General features: G+C 36.9%; 1 protein-coding gene across 2 annotated transcripts in view; it reads left to right on the top strand.

Annotated features, from left to right (window-relative positions):
* The window catches only part of samd12 (sterile alpha motif domain containing 12), a 179,703-nt gene that overhangs the window by 76,005 nt on the left and 87,915 nt on the right, over positions 1-15,783 (top strand). For both annotated transcript variants that reach the window (XM_056479487.1, XM_056479486.1), the window contains exon 4: positions 976-1,117. In XM_056479487.1, coding sequence (XP_056335462.1) covers positions 976-1,117 — 142 coding nt within the window. The remainder of the gene's footprint in view (positions 1-975; positions 1,118-15,783) is intronic.

Raw genomic sequence — 15,783 nt, 5'->3', positions numbered from 1 at the left:
TTGTGTGAGATGCTACAATGGCTTAACTTCATTGTGTGGCAAATGGCAGCTGTTAACTGGAGCATCGACAGCCTCTATCATGACTTTTATTTCATGAGGAGAATATTTGCGAGGCGATGATTAAAATGCCAGTGAACTTTCATCTGACCTTGAACGTATTTCTGGCTGGAGGAAAATTTGCAGTCTGGTTCGTTTCACTAATTAAGACATATCTCGTTAGGTTCATGTAATGTAGGTTATTGTGATACTCAAGCTGGTGTTATGGGGTCTTAAAAATGGGTATCAGTACTGTAATGAGTGATGCCTGTTATGATGTTTTATTATTCATAAATGTGCAACGTGTGATACTTTTTGGATCCAATGGTGGATGGATGGATGGATGGATGGATGGATGGATGGATGGAAAAATGGGTGGATGGATACATTGGTTGATGATTTTGTGTATGAGTGGATGGATGCATGGATGGATGGATGGATGGATGGATGGATGGATGGACAGACCTATAGATGGATGACTGGATGGATAGATGGACAGACTATGGAGGTATAGGATGGTTCAATGATAGAATGAATGGATGAATATTTAGACGACTGATAGATGAATGGGTGGATGGATGGATGGATGGATGGACAGACTATAGATGGATGAATGGATGGATGGATAGATGACAGACTATGGAGGTAAAGGATGTTCAGTGATAGATGAATGGATAAATATTTAGACGACTGTTGGATGGATAGATAGATGAATGGATGGAAAGACGACTGCTGAATTGACAATGGTTGGAAGGATGGATGGATAGACAGATTGTAGATGAATGGATGGATGGACAGACTATGGATGTATAGGATGGTTCAATGATGGATTGATGAATGGATAGATAAATAGTTAGATGGACGGATGGATGAATAAACAAAAATATTCAGTTTTCTGGTTTTACAGGGTCTTATACTTATTAACTTTCTTTGTTACAGGTCGAGCTCTGATGCGGCTCACAGACCGTAAGCTGGAGCGGATGGGAATCATGCAGGAGAGTCAGAGACAGTTCATCTTACAGCAGGTCCTTCAGCTTCGCGTCAGAGAGAGGGTTCGAAACCCTGCAGCTGCTCACGCAAGGTACAACATTTTATACTTTTATTTGGGTCCCAAAAAACTATCCAAATCCAAACACTCTGGGAGTTTTCAAAATTGAAGATGTAAAACATAAGCAGAAACGCAGATTATTATTGGTAGTTTATAAAGACTCTCTACTGGAGTAATTGTCATTTATACTGTAAAAAAAAAACACTTCTTTTATGGTTTTACCACAACCCTACCCCAAACTAACCCTCACAAGAGACCTTCTGCAAATGCTGATGTGAAAAGACCCCTTTAAGTATGATTTATAGAGTTTTGAATTACAAGGACACAGGCATGTCCTCATAAATCACCTAAATGTAGAAATGCCTGCAGTAGATAATACTCATGTCATATGCAAATTTCTGTCATTGTAAACTACCAAGCACACACACACTTCTGCAGTTTTTACAATGAGCTGATTAAGCTTAACACAGCTTTGATGCAAACTGTTTTAATGAAGCTTTTTTAACCTTTGTAATTGCCTGGATTAATTCTAAGCTCGTGTAGTGGTAACTGCTCTGTGATTGTCAGATCTGGTTTACAATGAGTTGAGTAATAAAAATAGATGTATAGTGATGATAGATAATGTTGGATGATATGATGGATGGATGGATGGATGGATGGATAGATGGATGGATGGATGGATGAATGCATGGATCAGTATTGGGTGGTTGGATAGTAAGAAGTTTAATGCCATAGACAGATTAATGGAAGGATAGAAGGAACAAGAAAATGGGTGAATAGTGGATGGATTAGTATTTGTTGGATGGATAGACAGATTATAGGGATGTATGAACAGATGGGTGGATAGACAGATGGGTGGATGAAAAGATGGATGGATGATAGATAAAATATGTTTGATGAAGAAAAAGATGGTTGGGGTGAATGAATGGATGAGTAGACTGACAGATGGGTGGATAGATGATTAATGTTTGATGGATAGGAAAATGGATGGGTAGATTGAAGGATGGATGGATGGTGGACTGATAGATGTTGTTTAGATGGATGAGTTGTTGGATAAATGGAATGGATTGATTGATAAAACATGCTTAATAGATTGTCAAATATATGGAAGGATGGATGGTGGGATGGATGCACAGATAGACGATGGTTTGACGATGGATGGATGGATGGATGGATGGATGGATGGATATGTGGCTGATGGGTGGATGGATGGATGGATGGATGGATGAATAGATTAATATGTATGGGTGGGTAAATGAGGATGGTGGATGGGCAAATATATGGATAATGATGGATGAAAATATGGATGAATGATCAATAGATGTTGGATGAATAAATGGACAGTTGGGTGAATGAATAGACCGATGGGGTAGACTGACAGATGGGTGGATATATGAATAATGTTGCATGGATAGGAAAATGGATGGGTAGATTAAAGGATGGATGGATAGTGGGACATGGATGTTGTATAGATGGATGAGTTGTTGGTTGAATCGATGGATTGATTGATAAAAGAAGATTAATGGACTGGCAAAAAGATGGACGAATGGACAGATAGATTGATAGATGGGTGGATGGACAGATGGATGATAGGTTATGGATGGATGGATGGATATGTGGTTGGATAGGTGGGTGGATGGACAGATGGATGGATCAATAATGTATGGGTGGGTAAATGGGATGGTGGATGGGCAGATATATGGATAATAATGGATGGACTGGTGGATGTACGGACAGTTAAGTGGATGAAAATATGGATGAATGATAGATCAGTAGATGTTGGACGGACAGATAGATGTTTGGGTAAAAGAATATTTGGATGGGTAGGCTGACAGATCGGTGGATGTATTAATAATATTGTATGGATAGGAAGATGGGTAGATTGGAGAGTGGATGGATGGATGGTGGGACTGATGGATGTTGTATAGATGGATGGGTTTCTGGGTGAATGGATGGATTGATTGATTAAAAAATTGCTTAATATATTGGCAAATGGATGGATGGATGGATCTTGGATGGGTGGTTGGACAGGCAGATGGATGGATAGGTATGTAGATAGGTGCATGAAAAAATGTAAAATTATCACCAGAGGGTATTGAAATATAATCATAACAACTTCTTTCACGCTCCAGTGTTGAGGAGCAGTAAATAGCTGCTGTGTGTCTTGTTTCTGTGTGTTCTCGAAGTTCAATGGGATTCAAAACTCTTGACCTCAGTGTTTACCGGCTAAGCGTTTCTTGAATAAAAGAGTTAGTGATTGAAAAGGAGAGAAAGAGGGCTATTATTCCGCAAAGGCCTCAGCTGTCACTGCTGTGTTTTGTTTTCTCCCTGATATACAGACTAAATTAAACAATGACGTGCATGGAAACAGACAGCACACAGATGCTGTCTAAATCAGCCAGAGAAGGACAGTGTTTTTAAGGCACAAAAGAGGAGCTGCTCTGCCTGACAGACTAAAGCTAGGCTAAGCATTAGTGTTTGCTGCGCTGCCAGAATGAAAAGGGCAATTTATAGCTTCATTCCAGGTGCAAGGCATCTGTTACATGTTGATGATCAAGTCAGGTCACCTTTATTTATGTAGCCTTAATGCAGTACACATTGCGTTAAAGCAGAGTAACAGTAATAAACAGGAAAACTACTAAATCGATGATGCATGCTTAATCGGACATGTGACTCATTTTCAATTCTGCTGTAAAGAAGCTCTTTATAAGACACAAGTGTGCTATTATTCAGCTCAGTTTGATGTTGAATCGGTTCAGTTTAACTGAATCAGTGACTTGATTCATTTAAAAAGCAGCTTCAGTAGTTTATTATGCGGCTCATTTCACTATTACGTTCCGGTTTGATTTCATTCAACAGTGTCATTGCAGATGACTGATGCATGTATGGATAAGTAAATTAATAATGAATGGACAGATGATCGAATAAAGGATGGTTTGTGATGTATGGATTAAAGATTGTATGGACAAATTAATAAATACAGATAGTTGGATGGATGGATGTATACATTATAGATGAATGCATGAACTCTTATGGACTTGAATAGACTGATGGATGGATTAAAGGATGGATGGATGGATTGACGAATTGACAGATGATAGATGGATTTATGGATGGATGGATTGAGGGGTGGATAGATGGATTGACAGATAAATAGTTGAATTGATGGATGGATGGATGGATGGATGAATGGATGGATGGATTCGTGGTTGGATTGATGGATGGATTGACGGATGGATGGATGGATGGATGGATGGATGAATTGACGGATAGATGGAAGGTTTGATGGATGGACTGACGAACATGGGCGGACAGATGGACAGATGGCTTGACTGATTGATAGAGAGATGGATTGACAGAAATAGTTGAATTGATAGATTGATGAATGGATTGATGGATGGATTAATGAATGGACGGATGGATAGATGGAGTGGTGAATGGATAGATGATGGATAGATGGAACGATTGGCAGATGGACTGATAGACAACTGGGCAGACAGATTGACGGATGGATGGATGTGTTCATAACGGATGAATGCATAAACCGTTATGTGGCAGGATAGACTGATTAATGGATCAAAGGATGGATGGTTGGTTTGACAGATGGATGGATGGATTTACAGATGGATGGTTGGATTGACAGATGGATGGAGGGATGGTTGGTTGGATTGATAGATGGATGGATTAACGGATGGATGTATTGATGGGTGGATGGATGGACTGATAGCTAGATAGATAGATAGATAGATAGATAGATAGATAGATAGATAGATAGATAGATAGATAGATAGTTGGATTGACAGATGAATAGTTGAATTGAGGGATGGATGGATTGATTCACGAATGGACTGATGGATGGATGGTGCGGTGGATGGGTGGATTGATTGATAGATGGAAGGATGACAGATAGACTGATGAACAAATTGGCGGACAGATGGATGAATGGATTGACGGATCGATGGAGGGGTGGATGGATAGATTAGCGCATAGATGGAAGGACTGACAGATGGACTGATGGATAAATGGGCGGACGGGTGGATGAATGGATTGACAGATGGATTGACAGATTGACAAATGGATGGATTGATGGATGGAATGACGGATGGTTCGACGGATGGATGGGTGGTTTGATGAATGGTTGGATTGATGGATGGTTGGATTGGATGGATGGATGGATGGATGGATGGATGGATGGATTGACAGACGGAGGGATGGAGGGATGGATGAATGGATGGGGTTGATGAATGAATGATTGGTTTGGACAGATGGATGGATTGACGAATGGATGGGTGGGTTGATGGATGGATGGAAGGATTGGCAGATGGATAGATGCACTGACTGATGGATGGAGGAGTGGATGGATGGATTGACATTTGGCTGGATGGATGGATTGACAGACGGAGGGATGGATGAATGGATGGGTTGAATGAATGGATGGTTGGATTGGACAGATGGATGGATTGATGGATAGATGGGTGGGGTTGACGGGTGGATGGAGGATTGGATGGATTGATTGACATTTAGCTGGATTGATGGATTGACAGACGGATTGATAGATGGAGGGATGGATTGATGGATGGATGGATGGGTTGATGGATGGATGGATTGACTTTTGGCTGGCTGGAGGGATGGATTGACAGACGGGCGAATATATGGATGGATGGATGGATGGATGGATGGTTGGATATGCAAATGGATGGTTGAATTTATAGATGGGTAATTGAGCAAATAGCCTGATGCTTGGATTGATTCTCTGTCAGACGGATGGGTGGGTGGGTGGTTAGATGGATGAACAGAGGGTAGGTGAATTAATAAATGGTTATAGTATAATTAAAATTTATTTTTAAAAAAATTGTCAATGTTAAGTTTGTCCACATTTGAGCAAAATTTGCATATGCATATTGATATTTCCTCCCACTACAAATCCCATATTGATATTGTCCCCATCACCAAATGCATGTCTTTGATTCCCTCTATTACTGTGTGTTACAAATCAAACATGCTAGTCTGCATAGTGCACCACAGCTGGAGCTGTAGATCCTAGATAAACTTTCCAAGTGCACCTGCTAACTCCTGTCGACCACTTGGACACACACTGCGTGACATTATCTGCTTTCTGCGGCAACTAACAGCTTTTATTGTGCTCTGGCAGTCGGGTATCATGCAGCCAGACAATAATAACCTTTAGGGCTTGTTGGACCATGCAGAGAAAATAATTAGATTCTGACTCCTGTGAATGCCAGAGAGATGGCTGACCACAGAGACTTATCAGTTACAGTCAACCGGACAGTAACCAACACTGTTTTCTACTTCACACAACTGTCCAGCCAGCGGAAATTACTCATTGGCTTTCATGCTATTGTGGACGGAGATTGATGCGGAATGCACATGGATTTTATATTGTGGTTCAATCAAAGCAAGGAATGATTTTAATTGCAAGAAGTCTCATGCTGAGTTGATTTTCACTTTGAAAATAAGCTGTCCTGGTTTGCTTATTTGTGTTGAAATGATTATAAGTCAAGCTTATGTCACTGATTATAGTCGTAATATCATATGAAGGTATTTTAATGATGTTACAGTGACATTACTTTCCTGCTGCTGAGATTTTTTTGTGCTACTTTTTTTTATAAAGACGCAAGATTGTTTATAGTTTATAGACTCAATAATACTCTGTGAGTTATATAAACAGACTGCTAGTGGCTGTTTTTGTAATTTACATTTCATTGAAAAAATGAACCCAATGTTTGTTTCATATATGACCCAACGTTGGGTTAAAATAACCAACATTTACATTTTGAGTGTATAAACAGAACTTCGGAAATCTGAAATCAGGTCAGATTCATGCCAACTAATGAAAGCACACTGCACGGACTGATACACACCTAAATATATTTACTTAAGCATTAAGTACGTTAGGCTTTCCGTTAGTGTGTGTGTGTGTGTGTGTGTGTGTGTGCGTGGTGTGGTGTGTGTGATGTGTGTTGTGGTGTGTGGTGTGTGTGTGTGTGTGTGTGTGTGTGGGTGTGTGGTGTGCGTGCGTGAGGTGTGTGCGTGTGCGTGTGCGTGTGCATGTGCACGCATGCGAGTGTGAGAGTGTGTGTGAGAGAGTGTGTGAGAGAGAGAGTGTGTGTGTAAGAGTGTGTGTGTGAGAGTGTGTGTGTGAGAGTGTGTGTGTGAGAGTGAGTGTGTGAGAGAGAGTGTGGGTGAGAGAGAGTGTTGGAGTGAGAGTGTGTGTGTGAGAGTGAGTGTGGAGAGAGAGGTGTGTGAGAGAGAGTGTGTGAGTGAGTGAGTGATATGGAACGTATGTGTATGTTAGTGAACACCCATACAGCAACAGTGACTCATGCATGATGTGGACATAAAATAAACATGACGTAAGTTTTTCTGTGGAGTTGTTTTAACCCAATATGGACCACTTTTTGTTTTTGTTGTGTGTGGTTTTTTTGGTTTGTTTTTTGTTGCTTTGTTTGTTTGTTGTTTATATTTTGTTTTGTTTGGATTTTTTGGTTTTGGTTTGGTTTTTGTTTGTTATTTGCATGGTTTGGTTTGATCTTTGTTTGGTTTTTTTTGTTTTGTGTTTAGTTTTTTTTGGGGGGGGGGGGGTGTGTTTTTTTTGGTTGTTGAGTTGGTTTGGTTTTTTGTTTTGTCATTTGTTTGTTTTGGCTTTGATTTCTTTTGTTTGGTTGTTTTGTTTTTTGTTTGCTTTGCTTTTTGGTTTGGTTTGGTTTTGTTCGGAATTGTTTGTTTTGTTTTGTTTATTGTTTGGTTTGTTGTTTTTTGTTGTTTTGTTTTTGTTTGTTTTGTGTTTTGAGTTTAATGTTTTAGTTTTTTTGCCTTGTTTTGCTTTGCTTTGCTTTGCTTTGCTTTGCTTTGCTTTGCTTTGCTTGCTTTGCTTTGCTTTGCTTGCTTTGCTTTGCTTGCTTCGCTTTGCTTCGCTTCGCTTCGCTTTGCATGTTTTGTCTTGCTTTGAACAACAATAATAGAAGTATAATGAAAATTATACTTTTTTTGTTGTTGTTTGTGTGTATTTTTATTTTATTTTATTTTATTTTATTTATTTACTTTTATTTTATTTTATTTTATTTTATTTATTTTATTTTATTTTATTTTATTCGTCCTCAATCTTAAAATAATACAAACCCAGAGTTTTTAATCATGTGTGTTGGACGTCTACCAATATCCACTGATGCTGAATGATTTCTCATCTCCTCCTGAGTGAGGCTCATGCATATTATTTCGCCAAACTGTGACCAGAAAAAAGAACCCAAATTACAATGAAATCATCAGAACACATTAAACACACCCATAGATACCAAACCAGCACAACAGATGGCTCACAAAAGCGGTTGTACAATTGTTTTATGGGCCTTGAGAACTAATGAGAACTAATCATTCTGTCATAATTACTTCTCATTAGTGTTTTACACTCTGCCTTTAAATCTGTATCCATGGCTACATTAAATATTCCACTTCAGGGGAGACAGAAACCATCCACACTGTTATGATAAAAATAGATGTTCTCGGGTGTTGGCTAAGTTAATGATTCAGGGCGACTGAACCGAGTTAACAAGCATGAATCTGTTTCTTTTCATCCTGATTTATGTCAAGAATTTATTTATTTAAGCTCGTTTTTAATTGATGGTTTCTTTTGTACGGTTTTAATATTTTAGACTTTCTATTATTGGATTTGGGTGTTATATTTTTATTACATTTATATTTATATTTGGGTTTTTAAAAAAGTGTATTGCAAATAAAATGCATTATTTTATTTATTATTATTATTATATTATATTATTATTATAATATATTATTATTATTATTATTATTATTTATTATTTATTATATTATTTATTATTATTATTATTGTTCATTCATTTTTCTTTTGCTAAGTCCTTTTATTAATCTGGGGTCACCACAGTGGAATGGAATGCCAACTTATCCAGCATATGTTTTACGCAGCAGGTGCCCTTCTAGCCTGCAACGCATCGGATGGGAAACATCCAATACACACTCATTCACACACATACACTACAGACAATTTAGCTACCCAATGCGCATGTGTTTGGACCAGAGCACCTGGAGGAAATCCACGCCAACACTGGGAGAACATGCAAACTCCACAAAGAGATGCCAACTGAATTATTATTAGTATCGTTATCATTATTATTATTATTAGTTATTATTATTATTATTATTATTAGTATTATTATATAATTTTATTATATTATATTATATTATATTATTATTATATTATATTATATTATATTATATTGTATTGTATTGTATTGTATTGTATTGTATTGCATTGCATTGGATTGCATTATATTATTTTATTATTATCATTATCATTATCATTATCATTATTATTATTATTATTATTATCGTTATTATTATTATCATTATTATTGTTGTTATTATATATTTATTAATAATAATATTTATTATTATATTATTATTATTATTATTATTATTATTATTATATGATTATTATTATTATTATTATTATTTTATTGTTGTATTATACTATTATATATATATTATATTATATTATATTATATTATATTATATTATATTATATATATTAATTATATTATATTTTTTATTATATTATTATTATTCTTATTATTATTATTATTTTATTGTTGTTGTTATTATTATTATTATTATTATCTTTATTATTATTATTATTATTATTATTATTATTATTATTATTATTATTATTATTATTTTTTTGTTGTTATGGTTATTATTATCATTATTATTATTATTATTATTATTATTATTATTCTTATTATCATCATTATTGTTGTTGTTTATTGTTGTTATTGTTATTATTATTATCATCTTATTATCATCTTATTATTATATCATTGTTATTAATATGGTTATTATTATATCATTTTTATTTTTATTGTTAGTCTTATTATTATGATCATTCTTAATGTTATTATTATTATCGTTGTTGTTGTTGTTGTTATTATTATCATCGTTATATTGTTATATTAATAAGAAGAAGAAGAAGAAGCAGAATCTTGAGTTAAATCTGCATTACATTTTAATTCATCAAGAAGAGGTCAGAATTGTAAAGGTTATTGAGCAGATTATGAACTACATGTGTTCCTGACGGAGTCTCGTTCAGAGGTTGTTACATGGGTGTTAAATCTGGCTTCTGTCTAGAAAAGTCCGGCCGTGAGCTTAATAGGAGTAAAAAATGGACAAATCTGACCTGTGATGCAAAATACATACTGTCCTTTAAGAGTTCTTTGACCTTTGGAAGTTTTTGAAGTTTAAATTAATATATTGTTAATAATATATTTATATGCATTTATTACATATTTAATGATACAATGCACAAGTGTATGTGTATTTGCATGTACCTACACTCCCAATTGTAAGAGCAACAAATAATAACTGACTTCTAGTTGATCTTTTGCAAAAGTGGCAGAAGGTGGATTTTTTCTGACTGAATGTGATTGGCGTCTGTCTGGTGGTGTCTGTGTGTGTGTGTGGCTGCGGTGTGTGTCTGCGTGTGTGTGTCTGCGTGTGTGTGTCTGCGCGTGTGGTCTGCGCGTGTGTGTGTGTGTTGTGTGCGCGTGTGTGTGTCTGCGTGTATTTGTGTGTGTGTGAGAAGGAGATGTGAGAGAGAGCTCTAGGGAGTGAAGTGCACTCGGTGATCCCTCTCTAGGGTTCTCAGTGGGAAAAGGTGCAGATTGGTATCACTTATTTTGCGGCGCTTGCTTCGAGAAACTCTTCCTTCTCCAGAAGGTCAGATTAATTTCATTTTTTAATTTCCCTTCCCAGGCGGATCCCACAAGAGACGCTTCCTGAGCCCTGTTTGGGAAGATTGTGATAAGTCTTGCTGGAGGAAAATGAGCAAAGAAATGTACCCTCCTAGTTATTCCTCCAGAAGTTCCTGTCATTCAGCCACATGTTGTTAATAGAGTCCTCAGTGAGATCATATTTAATCAAATCTGAATTATGATGTATTAGTTGAGTTTAGATGTTAGCAGCTTGTTCTCAATGGAAAGCAGAGGTGGTTTAATAGCATTAAAATAAAAATACAGCTATATTACTGTAAAAATATGGCAGAACAAGAATCATTTGATGATGTATTTAAAATTACTGCAGTATATTTACAGAATCTACAGAATCTATCTATCTATCTATCTATCTATCTATCTATCTATCTATCTATCTGTCTGTCTGTCTGTCTGTCTGTCTGTCTGTCTGTCTGTCTGTCTGTCTGTCTGTTGTCTGTCCGTCTATCCATTCGTCTATCTATCTATCTATCTATCTATCTATCTATTCTATTATATCTATCTATCTATCTATCTATCTATCTATCTATCTATATCTATCGATCTATCTATCTATATCTATCTATCTGTCCATCCGTCTAATCCGTCTATCCGTCTATCCGTCTGTCAGTCTGTCGTCTGTCGTCTGTCCGTCTGTCCGTCTGTCCGTCTGTCCGTCCCGTCTGTCTATCTATCTATCTGTCTATCTGTCTGTCTGTCTATATGTCTATCCGTCTATACGTCTGTCCATCTGTCCAAGCCGTTCTATCCGTCCATCCGTCCATCCGTCCGTCCGTCCATCCATCCATCCATCTATCTATCTATCTATTATCTATCTATCTATCTATCTATCTATCTATCTATCTATCTATCTATCTATCTATCTATCTATCTATCTATTGTCTGTCTGTCTGTCTGTCTGTCTGTCTGTCTGTCTGTCTGTCTGTCTGTCTGTCTGTCTGTCTGTCTGTCTGTCTGTCTGTCTGTCTGTCTGTCTGTCTGTCTGTCTGTCTGTCTGTCTGTCTGTCTGTCCGTCTATCCGTCTATCCATTCGTCTATCTATCTATCTATCTATCTATCTATCTATCTATCTATCTATCTATCTATCTATCTATCTGTCCATCCGTCTATCCGTCTATCCGTCTATCCGTCTGTCCGTCTGTCCGTCTGTCCGTCTGTCCGTCTGTCCGTCTGTCCGTCTGTCCGTCTGTCCGTCTGTCCGTCTGTCCGTCCGTCTGTCTATCTATCTGTCTGTCTGTCTGTCTGTCTATATGTCTATCCATCTATCCGTCTGTCCATCTGTCCAGCCGTCTATCCGTCCATCCGTCCGTCCGTCCGTCCGTCCGTCCGTCCGTCCGTCTATCTATCTATCTATCTATCTATCTATCTATCTATCTATCTATCTATCTATCTATCTATCTATCTATCTATCTATCTATCTATCTATCTATCTATCTGTCTGTCTGTCTGTCTGTCTGTCTGTCTGTCTATATGTCTATATGTCTATCCGTCTATCCGTCTATCCATCTATCTCATTTCAGATCTTTTACTGTGTGCACAGCCTACTGGTTTATCCATTCACACACATTTTGATCATCACCTGATCTCTCACAACAATCCCCATACTGGAGTCTGTAAAAGTGTTTCCATCATATCTATTCGTATCGAATAAAAAGTATCCTACTTAGTTATGTGAACATACATTTTTATGCACATTTTCAAAATGTATGCACATCATTGCGTTTCCATTAATCAATTTTATTTGTGCATAAAAATAAGGGAATGAAAGCGTAGCTACTGTGAGCTGCACAGTACAAATGTGAGGTGCAGTAATACAAAATATTACAACACAAATGTGACAGATGTTGTACCTTTATTTAAGAGAGTGCATGCAAAATAGATTTGAGGATTGAAATTAAATTGGCCTTCTTTATTTTAGAGCTTTAGTGAAGGCGGCTCATTGTTTACCTTCAGGATAAACCAAATATACTGAATTTTAAAACCGTGCAAAGATCTCTGTGTATATAAAATTATTTTAGTGAACTTGAAGTCACCTGCAAAGTAATTGCATGACTATGTAAACATTGTTTACATTAAAATAACTTCATCAGAATAAAGTTACACTGAACAACATGAGTGTGCACTTCATTTTCACAGCAAATTAAAATATAAGTGTATATAAGTGTAAACAACAGTATTGAGCATGCCTTTAAAGTACAGCCTTCTTTAAAAATCTGTTTAAGAGTCATTTTGCCTTTACCCTAAGGGAGGATCGATGCAAACAATTTTTCACTATACAAACAAACGAACGTATCCACAAAAGAAATGCCTCCTGATAAATGCTTATATATTGATGAATGGAACACATCCAGCTCCCCAAAGGGCTCTTGTATTGTTAAATAGGCATGAAGAGTCGGGCTGTTATTAGATTCTGTAAACTGCGCAAAAATACTGCAAAACTGATGGATTTTGATCGATGCACTTGGCTTATGGCATTCAGAGCACATATTTTAGAGCTGATCCTCAATTTTTAAGTTTTAGAGCCATGGAAGTGCGAAACAACATTATAAAGTGTGAAACACTTTTACGAAGCTCAAGACAAATTTACATTTTGGAAGACACTATTACATTGGAAAAAAGATTTTCCCAGTCCTGAAACAAATTTACAAAGACAGATTTTTTTATAGAAAGGGAATGTACCACACACCAGAAGTGACGCGGAATGTACCACACACCGGAAAATATCAGCTCGTATGTGACTTTGTAGACACAGGTTAACACGAGTCCAAAGGCACGGGTTAACACGAGTCTACAACTATAAAAATCATGGTTTGACCAACTGCGATAAAACATATTAGAGCCATTCTGAGAAAATATCAGGGTGAGAGTTGTAGAAACATGTAAACGCAAGTACGCTGTCTCAACATGTGCTCTGGAATAGCTCAGTTAGATAAGTTGGTTGATATGTGTGCTGAACTTTATGACTTGGGTTCGAATCCCGTTGATGACATGTCAATTATAATTATTCCTTTGCATTAATTTTGGTTATAAACTGTTCTGCCACACTATTATTAAAATCAATAAAGTTTACAATGACACTAACACCAAGTAATATAAGAATATTTATTTGGTATGGGCATGTTTTGCTGCAGTGAAAAAGTGACGAATCTGCCAATCTGCAAACGTGAACAGTTTATATCTGGAAAGGGTCCCCAGTTAACACAGTCACCAGTTAAACCGTAACACCGGCTTCATTCAGTTTACTCAGAGTCCTCAATCTGATGTTTACACCGTGTAGACTTGACATCATGTCCACGATTATAGTGTACGAGTGGCCCTCGTTAAAATATTGAACTCACTGACGCAGTATGTCTGGTGTTTCCGTCTGGTCTGCGTCCTTTAGAAACTCCAAACACCGACTACATGTAAAACAAAACTGCGTTAAGCTGCTCATGTGTTTACGACAAAAAGGGCAAAACAACCCTCGACCGCAGTCCATGTTCAGTCACCATAAACATTATTTACGCCATGTACTTTACAGCACGAATTTACCACGCTCACCAACAACGACAACACTTTTCCCCGCATCACTTCCAGTGTGTGGTACATTCCGCTTTACTTCTCGTGTGTGGTACATTCCTTTTCTGTAAAGAATCTGTCATTGTAAATTTGTTTCAGGACTGGTAAAAGTGTTTTGCATCTTGTTAATTTTTTTCTAAAATGTAAATTTGTTTGTCCTTGGTAAAATCGTTTTTCCTATGTAATTGTGTCTTAAGACAGGTAAAATGTTTTTTAAAATGTAAATTTGTCTCGAGCTTCCTAACAGTGTTTCACACTTTGTAATGTTGTCGCACCTCCCGGCCACCGTACAAATGAGATATTGGATGCGAGGAACTTCTGGAACAGTGTTTTAATAGAATGTTTGACCGCACAGTGTATGGGAGAAAAAAAACTCTGCATTTCTCTATGCACAAAGCCATGTGTGTATAGACCTTCCTGTCACAAAATGCGGCGATAATCCTACACGACGGTAATAGTTTGATTGCTGTGTTTACATGCTTACACTCTGAGAGCAGCATTTACAGCGGATCTTTCAGTCCATAATATTGTAGTAATATTAACGTACACTGGAAAAATTGGCCGTGATTTCAACAGTAAAAAACTGTAAAAATGCTACAGCAAAAGTCCGTAACCTGGTTAACAATATGTTTCCTTAATATATACGGTGAATAACCGTAAGTTGACTTTCCCAGAATTCCCTGCATGGCACATCACTTTATGCTTGTTGTTGACATTACTGTGGATCTTTTAAGTTGTTTCCCCATCAGTGATGTACATTAGAGATTTATCTTACATCTAATGTTGATAAACGATGTTTATTTCATGACTTTAATTTTATGTGTGTTACCATACTGGTGTGTTTAGTAGCTGTGTGAATGACACTGAGCACCTTCTATACACTGATACACTGTTCTGCTTGTGGGAAAAGTAGTTTGTGATGAGCTTTGATTCATTATGTAACTTACTCATCACTACCAGCATATGGCTGTGTTAAAGTGTCTAACTGTGTAACAAAGATGTGTAGAGGTTGGTAATTCAAAATACAGACATATTACCTCTATAAATTAATGAAATACGGTAGTTTACCGTAAAAATTAGAAATAAATTTTTACGATTTGTGCCGTATTTTTAAAGGGGAAGTACTGGCAACCACAGCTGCTGGTTTTTTTTACCGTAAATTTTACGTATTTATTTTTTACAGTGTACTTTAAATTTAGTAACCAAATAATTTTGATTAAGGTATGTCTTTAAAACTGAAAGAGTACTGCGGATGACACGAACTGACTTTGTCATGTGAATAAACATAAACAAAGAACACCGATCACACACTTACCAAATCTG

Source organism: Danio aesculapii, chromosome 19 (genome assembly GCF_903798145.1).
Source record: "Danio aesculapii chromosome 19, fDanAes4.1, whole genome shotgun sequence".
NCBI lineage: Eukaryota > Metazoa > Chordata > Actinopteri > Cypriniformes > Danionidae > Danio > Danio aesculapii.
The sequence above is the reverse complement of the archived record's forward strand: the minus strand, read 5'-3'. Positions and strand labels throughout refer to the sequence as shown.